The 27,218-nt window shown below is 45.9% G+C and overlaps 1 protein-coding gene across 1 annotated transcript in view; it reads left to right on the top strand.

Annotated features, from left to right (window-relative positions):
• Positions 1–4,416: 4,416 nt before the first annotated feature.
• Positions 4,417–27,218, top strand: part of tspoap1 (TSPO associated protein 1) — a 307,699-nt gene continuing 284,897 nt past the window's right edge. Inside the window, exon 1 of the mRNA XM_078548561.1 lies at positions 4,417–4,891. Within this exon, the coding sequence (XP_078404687.1) occupies positions 4,829–4,891 (63 nt within the window). The 5' untranslated portion in view covers positions 4,417–4,828. The remainder of the gene's footprint in view (positions 4,892–27,218) is intronic.

Here is a 27,218-nt window from a genome sequence, read left to right as displayed (position 1 = left end):
ACAATGTATATCAATGACTTGGATGAAGGGCCCAAATGTATGGTAGCTAAATTTGCTGATGATACAAAGGTGGGTAGGAAAGTAAGTTGTGAAGAGGAGTCTGCAAAGGGATATAGATAGTGAGTGAGCAGAAATTTGGAAAATGGAGTATAATGTGAGAAAATGTGAACTTGTCCATTCTGGCAGGAAGAAGTGAAAAACAGCATAATATTTAAGTAGAGAGATTGCAGAACCCTGAGGTACAGAGGGATCTGGCTGTCCTGGTACAAGAATCAGAAAAAGTTAGTATGCAGGTAGAACAAAGGATTAGGAAGGCAAATGGGATGTTGACGTTTATTGCAAAGGGAATATAAAAGTGTGGATGTTTTGCTACAGTTGTACAGGGCATTGGTGAGACCACAGTTAGAGTACTGGGTACAGTTCTCGTCTCCTTATTTAAGAAAGGACAGAAATGTGTTACCAGCAGTTCAGGGAAGGTTAACTCAACTGAAAGCTGGGATGGGGGTGTTATCTTATAAGGAAAGGTTGGAAAGGTTGGGCCAATATCCATTGGAGTTTAGAAGAGGTGATCTTATTGAAACATATAAGATCCTGAAGCGGCTTGACAGGGTGGCTGCTGAAAGGATGTTTCCTCTTGTGAGAGAGACTAGAACTAGAGGACACAATTTAAAAATAAAGGGTCTCCCATTTAAGACAGTGTTGAGGAGAAATTTTTTCTCTCAAAGGGTTGTGAACCTTTAGAAACCTCTTCCCCAGAGAGAGGTGGAAGCAGAGTCATTAAATATTTTTAAGGCAGAGGTAGATAGATTCTTTGACTAAAAAGGGAATCATAGGTTATTGGGGGTAGGCGGAATGTGGAGTTGAGACCACAATCAGATCAACCATGATCTTATTGAATGGCAGAGTAGGCTGGAGGGGCTGGATGGCCTATTCCTGCTCCTGATTCGTATGTTTGTATGTTAGCGTGGGAAAATGACTTTGAGGTAGATCAGCCATGATCTAATTGGATAGTTGAGCAGACTCGAGGGGCCAAATGGCCTACTTCTGCTCCTATTTCTAATGTTCCTATGCCATAAGTAAAAGCTTCTCTTTCCACTCTTGTGCATTTAACTCTGGAGTCCCCCAAGAATCAATCTTAACCCTCTGTAACATTGCTTGTCTTTGGCCCTGTCTCAGATCATCACTTGTTTTGTTACCTCTAGGCTCAACAATTCCAATCTTCTCCTTCTGTCTTCCCATCGTGCATCCTCCGTAAGCTTCAGCTGATATAAAACTCTGCTGCCCAGAACCTAACTTGCACCAAGTCAATGGCCTCACACTTCTCTATCTCTAAAATCTCCTCCTGCCCTACAATCCTGAGATTTCTACCTATTCCAATTTTGGCCTCTTGAGCATCCCCAATTTCCTTTGTTTCACAACTGGTCGGCATGTCAGTAATCATTGAAATCCATTGATGTGATGAGAACTTCCTCTTCTCTTCATAACACTGTTAGAAACCAGGTGTTACTGGGCTTATATTGGTGATCTGAGCAATAATTATTGTTGAAGAACTGGTCTGGCCCTGAAAAAAATAATTTTATATTTCTGGAGCCTTATTAAGTACCTCCATTATGATTATTCACTAGATTTTTAAAAACTGGATATGCTTAAATAATAAATTTATGAAGACTTTCCATGATCTTTCAGTTTCTACATTCATCCCATGTGCATGTTCCAATCTTTATTTTGCTCTGTTATTTTAATATTTTAAAAGTGGTTTGATTTTAGTGCTTTTTGTTTTCTGGTTGACTGTCTGTGTGAATTCTTTAATGTGAATGGCTGCTATGCAGCTGGATTATATCAGTGCAGTGTGATGCAAGGAATACTCATTACATATCTTTATAATCAATTCAAAGGCAAGAGAGTTAAAGTTTTTACCACAGAGATCGTTAGATCTTACATTGGGGCTCTTTTTAAGGTTAGTGGTGAATGCCCTTGCTTCATAGCGGACTGTAAACTCTGGGCCACCCTGAAATCAGATTATCTGGAAACGGATGGTCCCTCATTTGCTGCTGGATAGCGCTGCACTCCTGCAGTTCCCGCGCTGGCCATGAAGGGCACTGCAGTCCTGCAGTAGTCCCGCCAGCTTCCAGGGGGAGCACTGCAATACCCCTGTTCCCACACTCGCTGCCAGGGAATGCTGCAGTCTCGCGGTTCCTGCACTGGCCACCTGGCTACTGGCGCTGCAGTCCAGCAGTTCTGACACTAGCCGGCAGAGGACGCTGCAGTCCCGCAGTTCCGACACCAGCTGCCAGGGGACACTGGATTCCCTCTGTTCCTTCACTGGCTTCCAGGGGGTGCTGCAGTCCCGCTGGTCCCTCACTGGCCGCCAGGGGGTGTTGCAGTCCCCCTGTTCCCTCACTGGCCGCCAGGGGGCGTTGCTGTCCCCCGTTCCCTCACTGGCCGCCAGGGGGTGCTGCAGTCCCCCTGTTCCCTCACTGGCCACCAAGGGCTGTTGCAGACCCCCTGTTCCCTCACTGGCCGCCAGGGGGTGTTGCAGTCCCCCTGTTCCCGCACTGGCCGCCAGGGGGTGTTGCAGTCCCCCTGTACCCTCACCGGCTGCCAGGGGACGTTGCAGTCCCCTGTTCCATCACTGGCCGCCAGGGGGTGCTGCAGTCCCCCTGTTCCCGCACTGGCCGCCAGGGGGTGCTGCAGTCCCCCTGTTCCCGCACTGGCCGCCAGAGGGTGCTGCAGTCCCCCTGTTCCCTCACCGGCCGCCAGGGGGCACTGCAGTACCCCAGTTCCCTGACTGGCCGCCAGGGGGTGCTGCCGCCCCTCCATCCGTTGCCCGGTAACGGTCGCCGCCGCCGGCTCCAGGTGAGTGATTGTCCCCGGCTGAGCCGCTCCGGGGGTTTCAGGGTGGATATCCCGGGGCGGGGGGTGGGAACCGTTCAGATACAAATTGTAGCTGCACCGGGTTTAAAGTGGCCCCAAGGACGGAGGCCGGCTCCGGGCTGTGGGTAACGGGCGGGCAGTAATTCACACTCCGGGGCCTGGGGCTCGCACAGGCAGCCAGGACCGGGAGTATCGAGGGTTTGGACTCAGACGCACTGGCAGCAATCTGAAGCTTGAAGGCAGGTTTTAAACCCCCTCCCCTTATTCCTGCTCAAAGGGTCGTTCACAGGGGGAAGGAGAACGGGGGCGGGCGGGCGGGGGAGAGAGGGCTGCAGTGACTCCCACTGCCTGAGGGCGGCGCTGTTTCTGCCTGAACTGACACTTACGCCCCTTGGGCTTGTGGAGGGAGTGAGACCCTATCTACCCTGGACTGGACTGGGAGCCAGGCCATCACTGACCTCTCTCCATTCATAGAGCAAACACAGTCAGAATGAGTAAAACTCCATTGATATTGGTCAGTTATTTCTAAATATACAATGCAAAGAGGTGGGAGAAGCTGCTAAAAGGGCCTTATTCTCACTTCCAATAGACATTATTTTATTCTGTGGGGAGGGGTCTCTGCTTTAACCCCTATGGGTGTTATCCGCTAAAACTGCTAGATTATTAACTGACTTCATCTGTACCTTGTATACAGGCTAAGGAAAGCCCATTTCTGCAGCCAGTGAATTTGCACACTGGAGTGTAAGAATCCTTTGTTTTGGTCCTTCCCCTGCATGGAGTCTATGCTGGGATGGAATTTAAAAAGGGAAAATGAGTAAACATGTTGTAATGTGTTTGATCTTCCATCCAAGAAAGCTGAAAACCGGATTGTGGAGGATTACAGACAGGAGAGTGAGAAGCTAAAGTTGGCTTGAGAGAAGACACAGGAATAAAACAGAGCCAAGGCATTGGTGCTGAGTTCAGACCACGTGCAGGCAACAATCATGCTGCTGCTGGGTGTAAATTAACCAAGAGATGACCCAAGGCTAGTGGAAGCTGAAAAAGGTCCCAAAGAAGGAGAGTGTAGAACTGAACCAGTGGTGGTACTGTGCTGGGATGATGTGCAACTAAAGGAACTGAGAATGTGCACCTGTTATGATGCTCCTAACAGTGGCAGCAGCTAAGGAACTGGCCAGCGCGTGTGGTGCTTGGGTGCAAAGTGGCAGAAAAAGTCAGGTGACTGCATGAGAGAACCTCTGTGAAAACTGTTAGCTTGATTGTGCGGAAGACCCTTTACATACAACTTAGAGACATGGATTGAAATAACTTTACTGCTCTGGTTGGTTTCTGGAGAAAACAGCAGAGCCGCCTGACATTTCATCTTACTTTCCTGATACAGGCTGTGAGAGAAACACTACTGAACAGACATTTCCCAGTGAATACTGGAGAAACATTATTGAACAGATATCTCCTGGTAACCTTCCTAACAGAACCACCACTGAACAGGCATTTCACAGCAAGCTGGTGAGACAGGCATTGCTAAACAGGTATCTATCTACCTTTTATCCATGAGAAGTACACTGATAAATTGGGATCCCTGGTAAGGCTCCTAAGAAAAGTGCTGCTGAACAGGTATCTTCTGGTGAACTCCTGAGAGAAATCCTGCAGAATGGTCATCCCCCATTGAACTAGTGAGGGAAGTAATCCTGAATGCACGTTTAATCATTACACTCCTCGTGTTTCCTGGTAACACTCTGGGGAGACACACAACAGCAAACTAAACCGTAGCAACTAGCCAGAAACTGCAGTAACAACAGGCTGCTCCTTCTATACCTCCGTCCAACCCAGTGATTGGCAATCTTATGGTTCCTATTTGCTAATGAGAACAGTATAAAACCAGCCTGTCATTAGGTACCTACGCTGTGGTATCGGGGTCTGCTACAGCTCTCCTGCTTGGCAGCTACTCATCGTATCCATGTCCTCAGGAAGATGGCAGGTCCAGAAATCCTCCCGATCGTCTGGCAGCACAAACAACATGGTAAGACAATCCTTGTTTCTCCAATGTTCCTTGTGCTTCTATCAACACTGGGGCATCCTCAGACTTCAGAATAAATGTTAGCACATTGGACGTAATCCTGAGCCACACAGGTCAGAAGTTAAAGACGCTGTGGGTTGATTCTTAAAATCCTCACCCTTGTTTTCAAATCTCACCTTTGTCTCACTCTTCCCCTGTCTCTAAACTCCCCATCCCTTCAACTCTCAGAGGCCTTTGCATTCTTCGTATTCTGACCTCTTTCAGCAGGTCCACCTTTAGCAGCTAATTCTGCCAAAGAGTCTTGGCTCTGGAATTCCCTCCCTAAAACTGCCCCCCCCCTCCTCTCTTGATGATGCTCCTTAAAACCGACATTTTTGACCAAGCTTTTGCCCGAATGTTTCCCTGCATGGCTCATGTCAAATTGAAAACACCCGTGTGAAGTGCCTTGGGATAGTTTACTCCATCGAGAGCCCTGTATAAATGCAAGGTGTATTTGCTGTTGTTATATGGTACTGAGTCACACAGACCTGGAGGTTCTGAGGTTCAAGCCTGGTCTATCCTGAGTTAGTCTTCTCAGCCGGACTGGGTGCTGTAATTAGTATCAATGACCACAGGTTAGCAAGGAGACAAAAGTAAGAATTGGGCTTCCATAAATGAATATTGGCTGAGGACAAAATCAGGCTTAACTGTGATCTCTCTGTCTGGGCAAATTACCTGTTGGCGCTGATTTTACCAAGATTGGAGTGAGAAGATGAAACACCTAAACACCACAAGAGACCTGGCCTGGCCCCTCAATCTTCCACCTTCCTGATTCTCTTTGCCATTCCACCTGGTTATCGCACTGATGAATCATGTGTAAGCCAACAAAAATGTGATGATACGATGAGGGACAGGGTAGCATCAGCAGGGATTTTAATGGTGTCATTTATTACTGCTTCAGTGCAAAATATTTGTATGTTATGGTGGAGGGATCACAAATCAGAGACACTAGGGGAATGATGTGGTGAGCATACAGTATAACTGCGACCACTGGAGTCATTAGAACTTTTGACACTGTGGGACCCAGCTCCTGCTGTGCTAATAAAGAGTGTCACTTCAGGCTGGTTATTGGTTTTATGAGCAGCTATTTTTTTAAATTGTTCCTGGGATGTGGGTGTCACTGGCAAGGCCAGCATTTATTGTCCCACCCCCCGATTGCTCTTGAAGGTGGTGGTGAGCCGCCACCTTTAATGGCTGCAGCCCATGTGGTGTAGGTACACCCATAGTGCTGTTCGTGAGGAGGTTCCAAGATTTTGACCCAGTGACAATGAAGGAACGGTGATATATTTTCAAGTCAGGATGGTGAGTGACTTGGAGGTGGTGTTCCCATGTGTCTGCTGCCCTTGTCCTTCTAGATGGTAGAGGTCGTGGATTTGGAAGGTGTTGTCTAAGGAGGCTTGGTGAGTTTCTGCAGTGCATCTTGTAGATGGTATACATTATGGTCACGGGGTGCCAATGGTAGAGGGAGTGAATGTTTAAGATGGTGGACTGGGTGCAAACTAGTGGTCTGCTTTGTCCTGGATAGTGTTGAGCTTCTTGAGTGTTGTTGGAGCTTCACTCTTCCAGGCAACTGGAGAGTATTCCATCACACTCCTAACTTGTGCCTTGTAGATGGTGGACAGGCTTTGGGGAGTCTGGAGGTGAGTTACTCACCGCAGAATTCCCAGCCTCTGACCTGCTCCTGTAGCCATAGTGTTTATCTGGTTTGTCCTGTTAATTTTCCGGTCAAAGGTGCACCACAGAAGGGTGATGGTAATGGCATTGAGAGTCCAGGGGAGATGGTTAGAATCTCTCTTGTTGGAGATGGTCATTGCCTGGCACTTGTGTGCTAAATGTTACTTGTTACTTATTAGTCCAAACTTGAATGTTGTCTAAGTCTTGCTGTATTTTGGCATGGACTGCTTCAGCACCTAGGGAATTGTGAATGGAAATGAACACACTGTAGTCATCAACAAACATCCCCTCTTCCTTTGTGCTAGGTATTACTCCAACCAGTGAAGCGCTTTCCCCTGATTCCCATTGACTTCATTTTCCCAAGTTTTACTTGGGCTCCTTGATGCCGCACTTCATCAAATGCTGCCTTGATGTCAAAGGCAGTCACTCTAACCGCACCTCTTGAACTCTTGTCCAATTTTGGATCAAGGCTGTAATGAGGTCTGGAGCAGAGTGGCCCTGGTGGAATCCAAACTGAACGTCAGTGAGTAGGTTATTGCTGAGTAAGTGCCCTTTTCATCACTTTGCTGATGATTGAGAGGAGGCTGAGGGGGTAGTAATGCTGGATTGGATTTGTCCTGCTTTTTTGTGGAAAGGTCAGACCTGGGCAATATTCCACAGAGCTGGGTAGATGGCAGTGTTGGAGTCCCATGGGAAGTTCTGGAGCACAAGCCTTCAGTTCTATTGCTGGAATATTGTCAGGACCCATAGCCTTTTCCGTATCCAGTGCCTTCAGCCATTTCTTGATATCACATGGAGTGAATTGAATTGGCTGAATACTGATACCTATGATGTTGGGGACCTCTGGACAAGGCCCAGATGGATCATCCACTCGGCACTTCTGGCTGAAGATTGTTGCAAATGCTTCAGCCTTATCTTTTGCACTGATGTGTTGGGCTCCTCCATCATTGAGGATGGGGATATTTGTGGAGCCTCCCCCTCCAGTTAGTTGTTTAATTGTTCACCACCATTCTTGACTGGATTCATGACAGGACTACAGAGCTTTGACCTGATGTGTTCATTGAGGGGTAACTTAGATCTGTCCATAGCATGCTGATCCTGCTGTTTAGCATACAAGTAGTCCTGTGTTGTGGCTTCACTAGGTTGGCATCTCATTTTTTAGGCATGCGTGGTGCTGCTTCTGGCATACCCTTCTGCAATCCTCATTGAACCAGGGTTAGCCCCTTAGACCCCTGGCTTGATGGTAATGGTAGAGTAGGGGATATGCCGGGCCATGAAGTGTGTGCAGTGGTCACTCCTACAAATAATGTCGTGGACAGATGCATCTGCGACAAGTGGATTGGTAAGGATGAGTTATGTTGGTTCTTCCACCACCTGTCGCAGGTCCAATCTGGCAACTGTGACCTTCAGGACTAGGCCAGCTTGGTCAGCCGTAGGTGCCACTGACCCATTCTTGGTGATGGACATTGCAGACCCCGAGCACAGTATGTCTGTTTCTTTGTTACCATTAGTCCTTATTCTAAGTAGTGTTATGGAGTAGTTCAGATTCATCAGTTGAGAATGCTCTTGTTTTGTGTTCTTGTCCTATACGCTATGGATATGAATTGAAGGGAGAGCCATTTAGCAAGCCTCTAATAGTCCCATCAGGCAGCACTTCCCACTTACTGACCAGTACAGACTTTAGCAGGGGCTATACTCTCACTTATATTTGTGGACCTCAGAAGGCATCAGTGTAGTATCACTGCCCTGAACAACCCCATACACAGACCTCTTACTGTCTGCTGCAGTCTCTAGCCAGGGGCACCATACACTCCATGCCCAGTGCAGCCTCCCTTGCCATCTCTGCTAATAGTGAGACGTTTGTGCTTATGTGATTTTCTCAATATAGGTGTTGATAGGTTTGCAGCAATGAAATAACTCCCAGTTAACAGTATAAACAGCTGTACCTTGCAGATGTAGTCCCTGATGCTGAAGGCCTGATTTAAGATGATTTGTGCTCTGTTGTATCTTATAATTATGGTCTTTTACCCCTGATTGCAGCAGGCATGGTGCCTGAAAGGCATTCACTGCATAAAACCCTTTGTTTCCATAGCAACTTTTGAAAAGAATAATCCAGAAATGGAGAACATATCCAATGCCTCTCATCTCCGACCCAGAAACTAAATGTAAACTTTCTTGGTGACAACTGCATGTATATTAGGAGTGCTTGTTGTTACACTGCTGAGTGTGTAGATATCAGGCTCTTGATGGGGGTGGTTAGTGTTGGTGGCTATTGCGAAATTATTTCATATTTGGATTTGAGAGTATTTGGATTTGAGTTGAACGGTTTTGCTCTAGATAGATGACTGAATGGTGAGACCCGCCATGAAGCTGTGTTGTGTGACTGAACCCCTCGAAAGTTTTCAGCTGATCAGAGAGAACCTGCGTGGATTTGTAAAGGGTAGGTCATGCCTGATGAACCTGATTGAATCTTTTGAAGAGGGGACTATACTAGTGGATAGGAGAATGTCTATGCATGTTATTTATACAGGCTTCCAGAAGACATTTGATAAAGCCCCACATGAGAAACTGGCTGAGAGACCAAAGACAGAGAATAGGGATAGTGGGCAGATTATCCCTTTCAGATGATCACATTCTCAAAATGTGATTTGTGTTATCCCACAAGGATCTGTGTTAGGGCCCCAATGATTCACTGTGTGCATCAATGACATAGAGGATGGGATAGAAAGCCATATATTCAAATTTGTTGACAATGGGTGCCATTGTAAGTATTACAGATGGAAGCATAAAATTACAAAGAAGAGATAGATATATTAAGTGAATGGGCAAAAGTGAGGCTATCCACTTTGGACCTAAAGGGATAAAACAGGGTAGTTTTTAAATGATGAAAAGCTGGAAACAGTGGAGGTCCAAAGGGCTCCGGGTACACACATCATTAAAATGTCATTAACAGGTACATAAAAATCAAAAAGCCTAATGTCATGTTGGCCTTTATACATAGAGAAATGGAATACAAGTGGGTAGGAGTCATGCTGCAACTTTACAAAGCCCTGGTTAGACTACACTTGGAGCACTGTGAGCTGTTTTGGACAGCACACCTCTGGAAGAATAAATTTGCTTTGGAGGGAATGCAGTATAAATTCACTAGAAGGATATCTGGGCTTGAGGGCTAGGTTATGAGGAGAGATTAAAAAAAGAAAGACTTGCATTTATACAGAGCTGTTCATGAACACCCGATGTCTCAAAGCACTTTAAAGTCAATGAAGTACTTTTGAGGTGTAGTCTTTGATGTAATGTAGGGAATGTGGCAGCCAATTTATACATAGCAAACTCTCTCAAACTGTAATAACGACCAGATAATCTGTTTTTGTGATGTTGATTGAGAGATAAATATTGTTCAGGACACTGAAGTAACTCCCCTGCTCCTCTCTGAAATAGTACCATGGGATGTTTTCTGTTCCTAAGAGGACAGACAAGGCTTTGGTTTAATGTCTCATCCAAAAGACAGCACCTCCTGAAAATGCAGCACTCCCTTGGTATTGTAATGTTAGCCTTGATTTTTGTGCCCAAGCAGGAGAGCGGGTCTTGAACCCACTAGCCTGAGATTCTGAGATAAGAGTTCTACCAACTGAGCTACTACTGACATACGCACAAGTTAAGCAAACCAGGGAAACTAGGGTTGTGTTTTCTGAAATTCAGAAGGTCAAGGGATGTTTTGATTGAAGTTTTCAAGGTCTCAAGGAGAACTGATAGTTTCTCTAAATTTACCCTATCTCCACTCATTAGGATGTGCAGGACTGGATCAAAAGATTAGATCCAGACCTCTCAGGAGTGAAATTAAGAAACACTTCTTCAGACAAGGGGAGGTGGAAGGTTGGAACTCTCTTCTGCAATTGGCAATTGATGCCAGATCAACAATTAATTTTAAAACTGATAGGATTTTGTTAACCAAATGCATTAAGGAATTGGGGTAATATGTGAGGAAATTGTGTTCTGGGAAGGCTGCTGGTTGGTCCCACAAGTTGAAACAAGAAGCACTAATTGATGGAAGTTACTGCATTGTAACAATCTCAACCAAACAGCAGTGCAACAAGTACGGTTTGTTCAGTGCCTGAAAGTTTGGTACCCTGATGTTGAATAATTCTCAATTCTCATGCTGGCTCCATGTTGCTATGCTGTTGCTTGACACATAGGCTGCGGGACCATCTGTTTATTCCAGCTGCTTGTGTATATTCTCATGTTTAGACAACTGTTGGTTCACAGTCAGCTTGTAACATTTTCACTGGAGTCGCTCCCCCTTTCTGATTATAGGGTGAGGACTGCAGAGCTGATCCACACTTATTGCCACTTCAGTGTGGAGGCTGCTTGAGACAGTTATGTTGGAAGACCATTAATTCCAGCTGGGCTCTTGCTTTAAATAGTAAGAGATAATTAAATGTATTTTTGTATATCGGAAAATGACTTTGATGCTAACCTCAGAGCTTTAAACTATCTGTTTTGGGTGTAGCGCTGAGAATATTGAGTGTTTGTGTTTGCATCCAGTCCATAATATGTTGGTGCATATCTCTTGTTTAAGATGTAGCTGGATTAGACACCGTTGTTTTCATTCAGTGACCTGAGTTTGGATCGAGTCCAGATGGGCTGAAGATCTCCCATTACTGGCTGTGAGCTGAATGTATTTGGGGCAATTCCAAATCAGTTGCTGGTGATTGAGTTGCCAACACACAACTGCTCTGAAGTTGTCAATCTCAAACACATGAATGCTGGTAGGAAATTAGAACTGTCACTGCAGAGCTCCGGTAGTTGCATTTCTAAAACTGATGCTAAGGCACATAGTTGGAGAAGTTTAGAGGAAACATTGCTCAGTATTTGAAGTGTGCTATACCTGACTAAGACTCTCCCCCTTATGGATGTCTCTCATTTGATGATTGCAAGGAAAACTACCCAAGGTATGGATAGAAATGGCAGAGAGATCAGAGGGCTGCAGCAGGATGTCTCCTACATACTGGTAAGATGCAGGCTGAAACCTGTGATTCAAGCACTGGACAAAATTGCAGTCTGGCTTAAGTTGGCCAGCAAATGTTGGTTGTCCACACGCTTAGGACATGTTGCTGTTACTAAGGCAGATAGTCAAGATGCAATGATTTGCTATTATGCAATTCCCATAACCTCAATGTTTGATTGCAGTGTTTGTTATTCTCACTTGTTTGTCTTGTTCCTGCTCACACTTCAACTAATTGTTTTTTGGTTTGAAGCTGAGTTTAGGTCAGTTTAATGTGTCACGTAACTGATGTCCCATGAGTCAGTGGAGGCAGCACTAATTTAAATTTGTGTTTTATCAGAAATCGTCAAACTTATTTTTCATTAGCACTAAGCAACATGAACACGAATAGATGCTACCAGTGGATTATAAAGAGTAATTCATCTAAGCAATTCAGCATCTGAATGGTTTGATTTAATATCTGACTGTACATGAGCATCAGAATGTCAGAGTATTTCACAGGTGGAGAGGTGCACACCAAGTGGAAGGTTAAAGGGAAGATGGAGGAGCTGAGAGAGGCAGTGGATAACTGGTCACCTAGAATCAGAGGGGATAGAGGATAACTAGTCACCTATAATTAGAGAGGGGCAGTGGATAAGCAGTCATCTGTAATTAGAAAGGGGCAGTGGATAGCCAGTCACCCATAATTAGAGAGGAGCAGTGGACAACTGGTCATCCTTAATTAGAGAAGGGCAGTGGATAAGCTGTCATTTAGAATCAGGGGGGCAGAGGAGGAGGGGATAGCAAGTTATCTATAGTGAGAGGTGTTGAGCGGATAAGAAATAAGTAGCTATGCGCAGTAAGAGGAGTAGAGGAGGAAGGGGATAAACAGTAATCCAGAGTGAGAGCCAGAGAAGTAAATGGAATAAATTGGAAAGGACTTCCAGATTTTTGGAGTAAGTCCGCAAAGGAGTTTTTAGACTTGGGTGACAATCTTGAAATCAATTTTCTGGAGCACTGGAAGCCAGTAGGAGGTGGCAGGAATAGGGTGATGAGGGTGTTGAGCTTAAGCGTAGGGTCTCAGGCCACAAAGTAGTGTAAAAGATAAAGTTTGTAAAGGGGGAAGATGGGGAGGAAGTTGTGAGAAATGAATCCTCAAGACTAAGACAGGAATGAGAGATTCAGCAGCATCAGGTTGAGGTGATGGTGTAAGTGGGTAAAGTCCCGGAGGTTTTCCTGATGAACCACGTGTGGGGTTTTAAAGCTCAGATCAGGATCAAATGTGGGACCAAAGCTACATAAAAGAGCTACAGGTCGGCATCTGGGAAGTTTGCACAAAATGCCAACATTGAGTCATAAGAAACTATGGCCCAGATCTTCTGGCCTCCAGATGGTTGTACCCCAGAGCTACCCCAAAAGATGTTCTGTGGGACCCCTCGGAAGTCACAACACAAGGACTCTGCAAGAATTGCCTGGGAAGTTTCAACTTCCGATGGGCAATTCCCCTGTGTCTGGAATCCTCCATAAATGTCTCGAACTGCAAGTTAGAGTCGGAGAGTCCGACACACTTACCTGGATAGTTACCAGTTAGACAGAAAGAAATGATGTTTAACTCCTGGGTAACTGTACAGCTGACCCCCTGATCCCTCCCCCCCGACCCACTGACTCCCCCTGCCCGCCGGCCGGCTCCCCCTGCCCGCCGGCTGGCTCCCCCTGCCCGCCGGCCGGCTCCCCCTGCCCGCCGGCCGGCTCCCCCTGCCCGCCGGCCGGCTCCCCCTGCCCGCCGGCCGGCTCCCCCTGCCCGCCGGCCGGCTCCCCCTGCCCGCCGGCCGGCTCCCCCTGCCCGCCCGCCGGCTCCCCCTGCCCGCCCACCGGCTCCCCCTGCTCCCCCTGACCTCTCCCCTGAACCTTCAATTCCCCTCACTATCAATGCTCCTTCTCCTCCCTTGACCCCCCGACTCCCCCTCAACCCGACTTGACCCGACCGTGCCACCCTGCTGCCCTACCCACTGACCTCATTCACTAACACAGTAAAAAGCTCTTTAAATGTCCAAAGCTTTTCAATGTGTTAGTGAATGAAGACATAACAAAATACGACAACTAGCGCTGTAAAACGTGGGCATGGCTTGGCTTCCCTTGACAATCCTGCACCATGAGGAAGGACTCTGAGAATAGGCGTGCTCCTCATTTCTGAAGAGGCCCATTTTGGAAATCTGGGCCAGAAGTTTGGTGCTCCGGTGCTGTGTAAAAAAGAAATAGGCCAGAATTTTACATTCGGCGTTCGGGGGCGGGCCTGACATGCCAGAATGTAAAATGACGCGCGATGACATCAGGTGTGCACCCCGATGTCATCGCGCACCATCGCGATATTTTGGTAGGCGGGCACGTTATGAGGACGGAGGCGCACCTGCCATTAATTAACGGACCAGTTAAGGCCCTTGAGGCACCAATTGAATTTGATTTTGCGCAGCCCGTGCGATTTTTTTCAGGGCATCGCACAGGTGCAAGGGGCAGGCAGGTAGGCCAGATTTTTAAAAACCTCATCCATGGGTGGGATAAAAGGGGTGAGTGGGCTCGCTAATGCCAGTTGTTAGTACTTCAGATTATACCTTACTGCTACTTGCTTATGTGAACAGGACAACTTCATTTCGCTTCAGAGCTGCTTTGACAGAAAGTACAGGCTTCATTTCAGGACTCTGGAGGAGTCATAACACTTGGGGCCTTCCAGGTATCAGAAAGCCTTCCCTTACCGTGGGAATGGGGATTGCAGCCTCCGCTGGAGGCACCTCCCCTGAGGTGGAAGAGAGGGTCAGAAGGGGGAGGAGGCCAGGAGTCCATAATCAGCCTCCAGGGTAGCCACCTGTGGGAGGAGAGGCGCAGGCACAGGGAGTGCAGGGCCAACAGGAAGTCCAAGGCAGAAGGGGCCGCAAAAGACACCACTATCCTGCCAGGGTTTATAGTCGGCGATGCAGCTACCTCAATATGTCCGAGGTGCAATGCCGAAAGAGGCTCTGCCTCTCCAGGGAGACTGTGACCTTGATTTGTCACATGATTGGGCCTGAGATCAGCTCCGACTGTGTGGCTGGACACCCCATGCCAGTGGCCCTCAACTTCTATGCCTCCGGCTCTCTCCAGGGGTCGGTGGGTGATCTTTGTGGAGTCTCCCAATCAGCTGATGACAGAAGCTCTGTTCAGGCGTGCATTGACTTTCATTCACTACTGCTCGGATGAGGCCAGCCAGACGGAGCGAACCAGAGGCTTCGCAGTGATTGCTGGCTTCCCCCGCATCTAGGATGCAATCGACTACACACATGTGGCCATCAAGGTGCCAGTGGGTCAGCTGGCTGCCTTCGTCAACAGGAAAGGCTTCCACTCCCTGAACGTGCAGATAGTGAGTGACCATAGGATACAGATTCTGCAAGTCTGTGCAAGGCACCCAGGCAGCTCCCATGACGCATACATCCTGACACTCTCCCAGGTGCCGGGGCTCTTCAGTGCTCCAGCTCGGCTGGATGGTTGGCTGCTGGGCAACAGGGGCTATCCCCTCAAAAGGTGGCTCATGATGCCTCTCCGCCATCCAAGAACAGAGGCCGAGTAGCGGTACAATAGGAGCCACGCTTCCACAAGGGCGGTGGTAGAGAGAACCATTGGTCTTTTCAAGATGTGCTTCTGATGCCTTTACTGTTAAAGGGGTGCACTTCAATACTCCCCAGACCATGTGTCACTGATAGTGGTTGCATTCTGCGCTCTCCACAATCTGGCGCTGGAAAGGGGGGATGCAGTGGAGGAAGAATATGTTGATGCAGATGCCCTGACAGGAGACGATGAGTCCAGTAGTGAGCCTGAGGACGAGCACACTCAAGAGAACACTGAGGAGATAGGCGCTGACCTGGGCAACCTCCAGGGAGGCAGGGACACCTGGGAGGCTTTGATCCAACACTCCTTCAGCTAGCCTGCCAAAGATGAAACACCACCACATGCCAGGGCTGCAGGCTTAATACTCGATATCTGACAGGAACATTTGCTTGGTGAACAACATGCACTATGTGCCATTTCAATAAAGCTCAATGACAGACAAGTCACCCATAACATCATGGGTTCCCCTTCACCTGCGGAACTAATGAAGCATCCAGAGGCTTGCTGAATTCAAACACATTTACTAGTGTGGTGCCTGGCATACATAAACCCAATTAAATGGAAAGGTGTTTTCCATCACACCTACTTATAAATAACTTAAAAGTGGGGCAAAAATATAACACCAGTGATGAGCCCGTGTTACGTCTAAGGTGATTTACGTTTGCGTTTACGAGTGCTACGTCTCAATGCTTCCCCGTCACTGGCACCAGCATTGGAGACAGCCCGCTGACTCTGCTGTCTTGATGGCCTTGATGATCTCAGCAGGCATCCTCTGGCCCGTGGAGCCTGTGCTGGCTTCGCCTGGGAAGGAGCAGCCAGTGGCACGGCTGGCATCTCCCCAGTTGCCACAGCCTCATCAGATGCCATGGCCACTGGCAGAGGGGCAGAGGAGCTGCTGCCGTCATCCGGAGCGCCCTGAGGAGCCTGCAGAGACGACAAGCAGCTCGTGCACCAACGTGAGGTCGCTCTGGACCTCCCTGCTCACCATTGATGGATGGGCACCTAGCTGGTATACTGGGTGCCCAGTCCATCTCCCACATTGACACTGACCACCTGAGGTCATTGCCGGTGTGAGGGCTTGCAGGTCCAAGCGCATCCCCAGGAACCCCTGATTGAGCTCCTGGAACAGCCTCTCCATGAAAGTCGGCATTCTCTCCATGGAGGAGACATTGTGCTTGGCCATGAGGGTCATTGCATTGCTCATGCTCCGCATGGACTCCTCGACAACGGAGACCATGGCACGCATTCCCTCATGTATCTCCACCAGATCCTCCTGCACACCCTGCTGGACTTCCAGCATCTGCTGCCTCCGCGACGATTCCAGAGGCACATCATCAGCCACTGGCTGAGCATGTTCCTGGCCCCCGGCAGTCCTCTGACTGCCAGCACCCTGGGCACTCTCTGCCTCCACCTGCACCTCAAGCGAGTGGGAAGTGGCCTCACCGCTGTGCACCGAGATACTAGCTGACAATCTAAATCCCACTGAGGTGCTGGTATCGGCGCTGGTGCCTGCCTGGCTGAGAGGGTGTGACGCTGTTGCGTTTATATCCTCTGTGTCCTCTGGGGTGAGCGGCGGGCCTTCAGGCTCCTGACCCCGACGGGCTTCTGGTGAGCCTGAAAGGAAGAACAAGGATATGTCATTAGTTGAGGCCATTACACTGTTACTGTGCATGCCTGGCACCTGGATCAGGGTGCCCTCGCCTTTCCATTATTGCTGGGGATTCCATGTTCGAGGCTCACATCAATATAGAGATAACAGTGGAATGGTTGCTATGACAGACATTCTGACCTCAGCGCACTGCACTCTTACCTCCCTGTGGCACCCCAACCTCACTCTGGCTGGTTGACCTAGGCACATGGCGTCTCTCCAGCTTCAATGCTTCCTGCTCGTATCTGGACCGGATTAGAAGGTGGGGTGCACCTCCACCAGTCCGCAGCCTCTCAGCATTATTGTGGGCTGTCTTCTCCTGAAAGGAGAGAGGAGCATTGATTAGTCCACCCGGTACCTGCATTGCCATTGCAGCCTGGCCAACCCCACCTGAGGAAAACCTCACAGGGCTCAGCTGATTCCTGACCCCTCGAGCAGCAATACACTCATTCCAAGCAGCCAGGGCTCAACCCCTGCCTCATTGACGTTTGCCACTCTCACTCTAAGTTACCCATGCCAACACAGTACTCACCCTTCCCGGTTGCAGGAGATCATTGTAGCGCTTGTGGCACTGCGCCCATGTGCACCTCACCACATCATGGGAGCTCACCCTGGATGTCACCTCCTCCCAGAAATTTTCGGTGAGGTGGGGGGGGCCTCCTCCTCCTCCCATCCCTTGGGACAAGGATATCCCGGCCTGCTGCCACCTCCTCCAGGAGGGCAGCGAGACACTGGTCTGAAAACCTTGGGGCCGACTACCCCACCGACCTGCCCTCCCGCCTGCCCTGTTCTGAAATTACGATCTGCATCGCAACGGTACTGTAAAGTCAATGGAAGCCTTTGCATGGCTGCCTGCACCGTTTTTGAGTAGGCCGCCGGGTCGCCATTGTACCTGGTAGACATTGAGCTCCTGCCCCCCCGCCTCCCTTCATGCTGATGCCGGAGATGCGCATTACGCTGGGCGGGTCTTAATTGGCCCGCCCGGGTAAAATGGTGGTGCGGACCCGATCGTGGGCGGCGGTCGGGTTCCCAACCGCTCCAGCCAAGCCCGCCCAACATGGGAAAAATTCAGGCCATAGGAATGGAGTGGCAATCTGATGGTGATTGCCACTCCTCGGAAGATTTGTCCCTTTGTCTTATCTTGGGACTTGGTGCTGGAAGGCAATTGGATACCTTGGAGTTATTAGGACTAAGAGCAGAGTTAGTGGGGCTGTTGTTATTATACAAGTGGAAACTGATCTCCTGCTTGCAGATGATGATGTTGGCTAGGGAAAGTTGATCATGGACTGGAGAGGCTGGGAATGGTGCCCTAGGCACATGAGAAGTTACACCAGAAGTTGCAGTGCAGATATAGAAGGCAATATCATGGGCAAAGTCATATGATGTTTGAGGAAGTAATCTGTGGTGAACGCAGATGGTTAATGTAGTTACTGTCACAAAATTGTTCACCTTTGTGTGTGATTCAGGCCCAGATGGTTTATTCAACAAGTTTTAATATATATTGCCTTGACAGTGTTATAATACATCTACCTTCAGTTACATTAAATGACAAACAAGAAATACAAGCAAGTAATTAAACCTGGCTCCTAGATCCTGGATTGATCAGACCCAATTTTCGAAAATTCTATCTTTCAAAGGGCAAAAGCTGTTTCTCTTAGTTTTTGGCTTTAGACTGGAAATACTTGTGACTTGCTCTAGTCATGAATCAGATTATCGTTCTAGCTCTGTATTAGCAGACTATGGAATGATAGTTGTCTTATTCTCTTATCTTGGTGGAGACACAGACTGTACCTTTCAGGAATGCATGTATCTATACTATCAAAGTACTGGTTACAAGTGAGAGCAGTTTCCCAAGTTGGATATATGGATCTCCTAGCAACCTGCTTACCTTGGCAAGAGTCACCCTTTGACTTGGGAGTTACAGCTAAATGGAACATAAGCATTCTCTATCTCTAAGCTTCCTTTGTTCACAAGCATCAAGAACGTGACTCAATCGCCTAACGCTTCCTCAACTTTACTTTCTGGCTAAAATGTTAAAACAAAGCCTGCTGGGATATTTGACCATTTAAACCATATTAACATATTCTAACATTCACCCCTCGAGCCATAGTGAAACCACTCTGGGTCAATTTTCACGTGGGAACTTTCACTTTAACCCTTAACTTACTTTCATGCACTGCCTTGGGACATCTTGGATTATCTGATCGGTTGACATTATCTTTACACAACCACACATATTGCTCTAACAGATTTTTTTGATCTTATATAACCTGTTAGTAATTATCAGTAAGTTTCCCTGTATACCACTTAGGAGAGTGTTCTGTTGATCTGGTCGTTTGGCTTTTCTCTTTAACTTTGTTATATAGATGAAAACTAGTCTATGTTTTATTTTATTGGCCAATGTTATGCATCATGATACAGAGGGAGAAAATTGTAATACTTTGTACATAAAACTATGGTGTACCATTTTACCAAGAAATTATAACTTAAAACATTCTTCAACACTCCACCTTACCTTAACCATCTCAGGAATAATGCTTGCTAAGTAGTATTTCTCTCTAGCTATCATTGTTTTTCTAATTTCAAGGTTAATTCCAAGGACAGCCAGTTTTAATTTTCCTAATCTGAATTCTATGTCCCTCTTTACTTTAATTTCAATCCCTCTGACAGTTACCAGTGTGTCTAACTTTATCTTGATCGCTTCATTAAAAAGTCGATATTTCTAGTAGTATGTGTCAGTGCCTTGATTAAAAGTTTTCTCACTCTCCTAAACCACTTTAACCATTTTGTGTCATTCTGTTGTTAAGTAATCGATCATTGAGACCAATTCTTCAGTACATCTTCACCCTGCATTTCCACATGATGGTTTCCTCACAGGCAACAAATCACTTTTGTACACAGTCACACACACAACATCCATAGATCTTATCAACAAATAGGTGGAAGCTCTGCACAACTTTGCTCATCCCCCCCATTGCATGGTCCAGGTGTCTCAGGTTGTAGCCAGGCTATCAAATGAGGTTTCTTAATGTTCAGTGTAGGCAAAGACACAAACATCTTCAAGGTAAAGCTATCAAGTAACTGTTCCATTCTACACTTTCTGACTTTTGTTAGAATGTACATTGATGCAGATCCTTCCCCCTTGCTTTCTGGCCAAATTGTTAGTGCAAAGCCTGCTGGAACACTTGACCATTTAAACCACTTTTAATTATTCTCCGAAGTGGAAATATGACAAGAGTGGTACAGAGACTGAGATATATCAGAGACAGTGGAGACGAAGGGTGGCACCAATTATGTCAGTGGTTAAGGAGGACAAGTACAGGGAACAATGACCACAGAAACACTGGATATTATGATGTTGAGATTCTCAGCCGGCCATAAACTGAATTGGTGAGATACAGAGAGCCATGAGAGGGATCAGCATGTACTTGCGTGGCAATGTGTCCAAATTCCGTGTAAAGTGTGGTGGTTTTAGAAAAAAAGTAGAATTGAAGGTTCTGATGAGAGATCATCAACCTGGAGTGTTAACTCTGTTTCTTTCAGCACAGATTCTGCCTAAGCTGGTGAGTTTTTTTTTAGCATACTCTGTTTTTAGTTCAGATTTCCAACAGTTACAGTAATTCACTTTGCTAGAATTGAAGATTTGCATTTTAAGAAGTTGCAGGTAATAATGGTTTTGAAAGGAATGAGGAGGATCCTGAATAAATGGGAGAGGTTGATAATATCAGTAATTTGGAGAGAGGAAAAGGAAGTTGGATGGTGAAAAGACTACATAGTTACTGCATTAAAGTGCTCAGTCAGGTATTCAGTATCAGCAATAATTTACTGATGAAATATCACCACTTGAGGTGTAGGTGAAATTACAAATTTAAATGTTTAAAGTGCCTCAAGGATTCCGCTCCATCGCTATTGAATGTCACTGTGAGAAGGGCTTAAATCGAATCTGCTTTTGCTAAACCTGAAAGCTGCTCAAGACATTAACTTGCTTGCTGGTCTCTTCATGTTGAGTGCACTCTATTTTGCATTTTTATTTTTTTTCTGAATAAAGATAAAATCTAGCATGGCATCAGTGTGTAGGAACAAAATCCTGCAAAATCCACTGGGGCATTGTTGTGCACACCATGTTGAATGGAGATAACTGCAGCACAGAAATGGCTGTGCAGTCAGGAGTTTATTTTTATCAATGAGACATTCAGAAGAGACAAGATTTTTTAGCTTGGGAATTGAGTACATGAGCAGGAATACATTATTGTATTAATAGAGTCGAGGAAGCAAATGTCCTCTGTCACCTTGATATGAGCTGCCAGGAATAAGCATCTTGCAGAGATGGGATTATTAATAGGGGCTGGTAGTTGAAGGAGGCCCTAAAGTGCCTAATCCCTGCCATACCGATCACAGGCCTGTGATCCTTTGGGAATGCTAGCCCTGCTGTGGCAGCTGCTGATGCTGTGACAGGAATACTAACTCCTATTAGTCTAATTATCGCATATACATGAGCTGCTTGCCAGATCTAACTGTTAATCACCAGACAGTTTCTTTGTGGACAACAGGACTTTCCTGAAATTCAATTCATTGATTGCCTCACACTTCTCACTGCCTGCTGCGAGAGTGCTGTCCATTCAGGATGGTGACTGTATTTATACCAAACAAAGCTGGCGTGTGGCTGGCACATTCTTATGGAGTGTGGCTCTCAAAGCTCTTTCTTCTCCATCCCCTGCCGTATTCCAAATCTCTGTTCAGCTGAGGGTCTTGGCACAATGCTAATAGCAGGAGCGATAATCGCAGTAGTACAAATCAGGCACACATGAAGCAATATAAGGTTGAATAAAATTTTGATGGAATTACACCCAAAAAACCCAGAAATACTCACAATGTTTAAGTGTGGATGCTGACAGGTGTTTAGACCCGGACCCTGCCGGGGTTTGGACATGTTCCCCATGTTGCACCTCATCAGCTCGTAATTTCTGTAACTTGCCATGCACAGAATTTAGAAACCTAGACACTGCTGGTGCTTAGTCTGGGCCCTAATCATGGGCCAATTCTCCTTTCAAGGTAATGGTGAGCCTCGTGACCATTATTTGTGAGCAAATGGCATAGTAACCTCCTGAAAAAGGCAGATGAGTGCTTAAACGTGTCTACCCAAAACTTGCTGTTTGAATTTTGTGTATCCGCCATTAGCTTCATGAAAATGGGATTTTGCTGTTTGGCCTCCACATTGAAAGACACGGAATATCATGAAATTGCTGTATTTGTGATTTGGAAATGAACTAAACATGCCACAGAAAGTTATTTCTTGGCATTTCAAATGTAAGTATCCTTTTGATGATGGGTTAATTATTACTAAGTATCTTCTCTTGCATTGAGAATTAACTGTTACAAGAAATTTTATATATTTAGGAAAGTTTTGTTGGAAATTTGAAAAGTGGCAAATTTATTTATTTTTACCCTTTTCTTTTTTTCTCTCCCTCTTAATGCAATCTTTATTACCCTCTCTTTATCCCTCTCTCTACCAAGTTTGCTATTGAATTCACACGCTCTAATTTACATATCGGCCCAGAACTTCTGATCTCCAGATGGTCGTACCCCTGAGGTATCCCACCCAGATGTGCTGGGGAACGCTCCTTGGACCTCCCGCTGCACTGACTATGCGGGAATTGCCTGGGAACTTTGGGTTTCCAATGGGCAATTCCCCTGCGTTTAGAACCTCCAAAACTCTGAGTTAGAGCTGGAGACTTCAGATGGTTCTGAGTCATGTACGAAAATAGTTACCCAAGAAAATTTAGAACGATTGAAACTAGTTCAAACTCCTGGATAACTATACCATTGACCCACCCCTTCCCCTGACTTCCCACTGAATCCCCCTGTCGGCACCTCCAGCTAGTGCCATAAAAATGGGGAGTAGCTTGGCTTCCCCTGAAGATCCTGCAATACAAAGGAAGTGCTTCGCATTTCTGAGGAAACCCTTGGCGAGAATTGTGGAGCTCTGGTGCAAGGTAAGAAAATAGGAGTGGAGTGATAACCCACTGGTGATTGTCACTCCATGAAGATTCGGTCCATCCTTCTTGACCCTTGTGCTGTTGAACTATCAACCCTTAAATTGAACTTCAGGAGAAATCGTTTCGATCCCAAATGCCTCTGTTCCCCATGTTGCACCTCAATCAGCTCGTAATTTCTATAACTTGCCATGCACAGAATTTAGAAACCTAGGCAGGTCTAGTTAGCAAGTCTAACTAAGAGCAGACATTGTTAGATCTTATGCTACAGTAAAATCTGGGCCAACATTTAGAACTGGATTGTGACCATCCATAAACCTGTATTGTGCCTGTTCAAGCTTGATTTGTGATGTTGTTTAGATCTAAATTCTCAGTGCTCAAGTCTGAATTCTGACAATATTGAAACTTAAATCCTTGTATAGAAATTACAGCAGGAAAAAACAGGCTGTTCAGTGCAAGTGTTCCATGTTGATGATTATCATCCACTTGAGCCGTTGTCTGAATCCCACTGGCACATTCATATTTTTCGACTCCTTTTATACCAACCATCTATGTGACTATGTTAAATATTGATATTGTCTACGCTTCAATCACCAACATTGAATTCCATCTGTCACTCTTTCTCCCCCTTTCTACCATCTTAGCAATATTCTATTTCAGTTTATTTTAGTCCTCAGAATTGTTTGCTATGCCTTCTATTTTGATATCAGCTGCAAATTTGAATGCTATTTTCTCTGTTCAATATCCAAATCACTTAACAGAAGTGGTCTCAGAACAGAAGTGTGTAGGACACCACTAATCCCAACCATTCAGAGAAACTATCTTTAATCCATACTCTGTTTGTTTCCTTCTAACCAGTTTTCAATACAATTTTCCACCCTTCCCCTAATTCAGCCCCCTTTAATCTTCTCCATAACCTCCCTGTTTGGTAGCTTGTCAAAGGCATTCTGAAAACCCAAGGACGTCTTATGCACTGCAACTCCCTCATCCACCATATGTGTCACGTCCTCAAAGAAATCTGTCAGCTTTGTCAAGCAGGATCTCTCTTTTTGAAAACTGTATTGGCTGCTTTTATTATTTTTTCCTTTTCTAGATAGTTAGTAATTTTATCTTTAATTAAATACTTCAAAATTCCCCCTACTATAGATGTTAAACTGACTGGTTTATAATTTAGCTGGACTTTTTCCTTCAGTTCTCCAGCATACTTTCACTCTCAACGAACCCTGAAATAACAATTTCCAAAGGCCTCAGCTATTTATTTCCTCATTTCCCTGAGGATCCTTGGACAAATCCCACCGGGTTCCAGCAATGAGTCTTCCTTTAACTTAATTAACATCTCTCATTCATCCTTATTTTATATCTCTTGTCTCGCTTCTCTTTGGTAAACATTGATGCAAATTACTAGCTAAATATCCCTGCCAATTTTTGTTTACCCTCTACTAACTCACTATCCTCTTGTTTCTGGGTCCCAGCTCACATTTAATGATTCTTCTGTTACTGATATATTTGTAGAACACTTTAATGTTCTTTTCGAAAAGAATGTGGGCTTTCTCCACATACTCCTGTTTCCTTATTCCTCTCAGCCTCTTTCCTTCTTTTGTCTTATTCTCGCATGTTAATTATGATAGAATCCATGTGGCCTCTAAATTTTCAATTTAACTTCAGTTTGTTTAAAAATATCCTATTGTTGATGTGCGGTCCAGTGTGCCAGCTACTCCCTGCTAGCTCAGTTCTCATCTTTCTGGAAGCTGCCCTATTTCAATCTGATGCCCCTGTTTTTGTGCCACCTTTTTCCCTTTTTTTTGAACCTTAAATTATATATTTATAATTATAGTTACTACTTCCAATGTGCATACCCTCATAACCCATGTGTTCGATCTATTTTGTTACTCATAACTAGATCCAGCAATGCCTATGCCCTTGTAGCCATAGAAACATACTGCTCGAGGAAGGAGCCCTGTAAACATTTTATAAATTCCTTCTTTTCTGTTTACTCCTTCCCAATCAGTAAATAAGTAGCTAAAACCTCTGCGAACAATAATTATGTCATTACTGTTCATTTCCCGAGTCTGCCCACAGATTGTCTTTTCCGCTCCCTGCCCGATGCCCCCCAAAACAATTAGGGGATCTGTCATACAACTTAACGAGTGTAACAACTCCTATTTATCTTTGATCTCTCATATAACGATTTCCTTGTTTATCTTTGATCTCTGAGCTACTGTGGACTGGATTTTTGTTTTGAGATCAGGGCCCTGTTGTTGGGTGAATTTCCAGGCCATGACCCTGTGTTGTGATGGTTTCAGACACTCAGTGATTTCTGTGGCGATGGCCAATTAGTTACCAGGGAACACACTCGCTGTCCAATTGAGGATGGTGGGTGGGTTCATGAGGCTGGAAGGCCAATGGGAGGCCCTTCAATAATGACACAATGGCAGCCCCACTGTGTGCAAGAAGAGAGAGGGCGCCTCACAATGGAGTGGAGAGGCAGCCTCTTCACTGGGCAGCCGTGTCTGGTGTGGGGATTAAGGGGATGTGGCGGGGGGAGCGTTCCCTACTGGGATGGAGCTCTGCACCCTGCCTCTCCCCTAGTTTGCTGCCAGGAGGCTGCCTCCATCCTCTGCCTGTGTTTCTCCCCCAATGTTGGGGTTGGGGTGGGGGGTGGGGTGGGGTGGTCTCGCAAGCTGACTGGAAAATTCCAGTCACCTTCTGCTGAGTGGGCTTAACTGGCCATTTAATTGTCCTAATTGGCTACCCACAACTTGTGGTGGGAAGCGGCCCCCCCACCCCCAACCACCACCACCACCACCACTCAGCCTGGAACAAAAATGGCCCAAAGGCAGGAAGCAGCTGGCAACCCAGCACACTTCTCTCGTGCCCATTTTCAGGCTTTTTCGTCTCTGACATGAATTGAAAATTCTGCCCTGTGTGTAATATCAACTGACAAGTCGGCGTATCGTTGGGCCTGGAGGGATCACTGTGGTGGATGCGTTCTGTTATAGCGCAGATAGTAATTATGGTCTCAGATGGGTTCGGGTATAACACAGGTAGAAACTAGAGTCCCAGATTGGTTCCAGAATAGCCAGGTAGTAGTTACAGTCCCAGGTGGGACCAGGGATAGTGCAGGCAGTAATTATTGCCCCAGAGCCCTATCGTCTAAATAGGGAGCACAGTTCCAGGTGGGTTACATTATAATGCAGGTGTTGATCACACTCTCAGATGGGTTATATAATATTGTTCCAGACATGTAACACAGAAGTCAGGACCCTCAGAATTCCACAGCACCTTCAGGACCTACTTCTACAACAGTTTGTGATGGTTTGGGGTCACTTCATCTCAGTCTAATATATATTCCAACCGTATTAATACAGGGTTATAGAATGGCTTTTTATTTACAAAATTGTACAGTTTAGTCTATGTCGAACTATTGAACAGTGTTCCACGTTCCCACTTGTTGCTTAGCTATTTACAGTATTAGCTTTCTCACTAGGCCAGGCGGCTCAGCTGGCCGTTAACTGGCAGCTAGGGGGTGAGCTTGTGTACTAACATCAAATGTCCTAGATCAGAGTGGTGTCATCTGATATCAACCTTCTATTCCCTGTTGTTTTGTAGTTTGTTAATTCACACTCTCTTCACATTTACTTGCTAAATTGGGTTTAGAACTTTTACAAAATGATTTGGTGAAGGAACGAAGACTACTGAGATTACAGAATCTCATGCTTTATACACATTTATATATGTTAGTGTGGAATGCATGGGGATTAACATTTCACATATTGAAAACTCAAATGCAAGGGCCAGCAGACGTGCAATATTTTCTACTCATTAAAAAATCCTGTGGGTGTTCTGATGCTGCAATGTGCATTTATGCAAAATATACCCTACAGAGTTTGGTGTCTCATCACAATATTCAGAATTCGAACACCAGATATTGCTTCAAGTATTAGCTTCAGTATTGTTTGGGTAAACAAAACAAGGTATTAAATTCATTGGTGAATTCAATGGCTCTGGAATTGTCAAACACCATAGAGACCCAACTATAATAGTTAGTAATGATCACAGACTTGTACCATAGCTGTAGAGTTGGCAGTCTTAGACCAGTTCAAGTAGGGTAAGCAATAGAGATCACTGTCCTGGACCAGTTCTGAGTTAGGGCGGATAGTACAGCTACAGTCCTTGGCTAGTTGTGGGGTTGGGTAAGCAGTAGAGATAATTGTCCTGGACTAATTATGGGGTAGGGTAGACAGTAGAGATCACAACCTTAGACTAGTTGTGCTGTGAATATCATATGTATTTAATTCAGGAAAGCAGTGCAGTACTGTAATACAATTTGTGAATTTACTGAGGTAAAGTTATTGGTCC

This window comes from Cetorhinus maximus, chromosome 9, assembly GCF_964194155.1.
Source record: "Cetorhinus maximus chromosome 9, sCetMax3.hap1.1, whole genome shotgun sequence".
Taxonomy (NCBI): domain Eukaryota; kingdom Metazoa; phylum Chordata; class Chondrichthyes; order Lamniformes; family Cetorhinidae; genus Cetorhinus; species Cetorhinus maximus.
The sequence above is the reverse complement of the archived record's forward strand: the minus strand, read 5'-3'. Positions and strand labels throughout refer to the sequence as shown.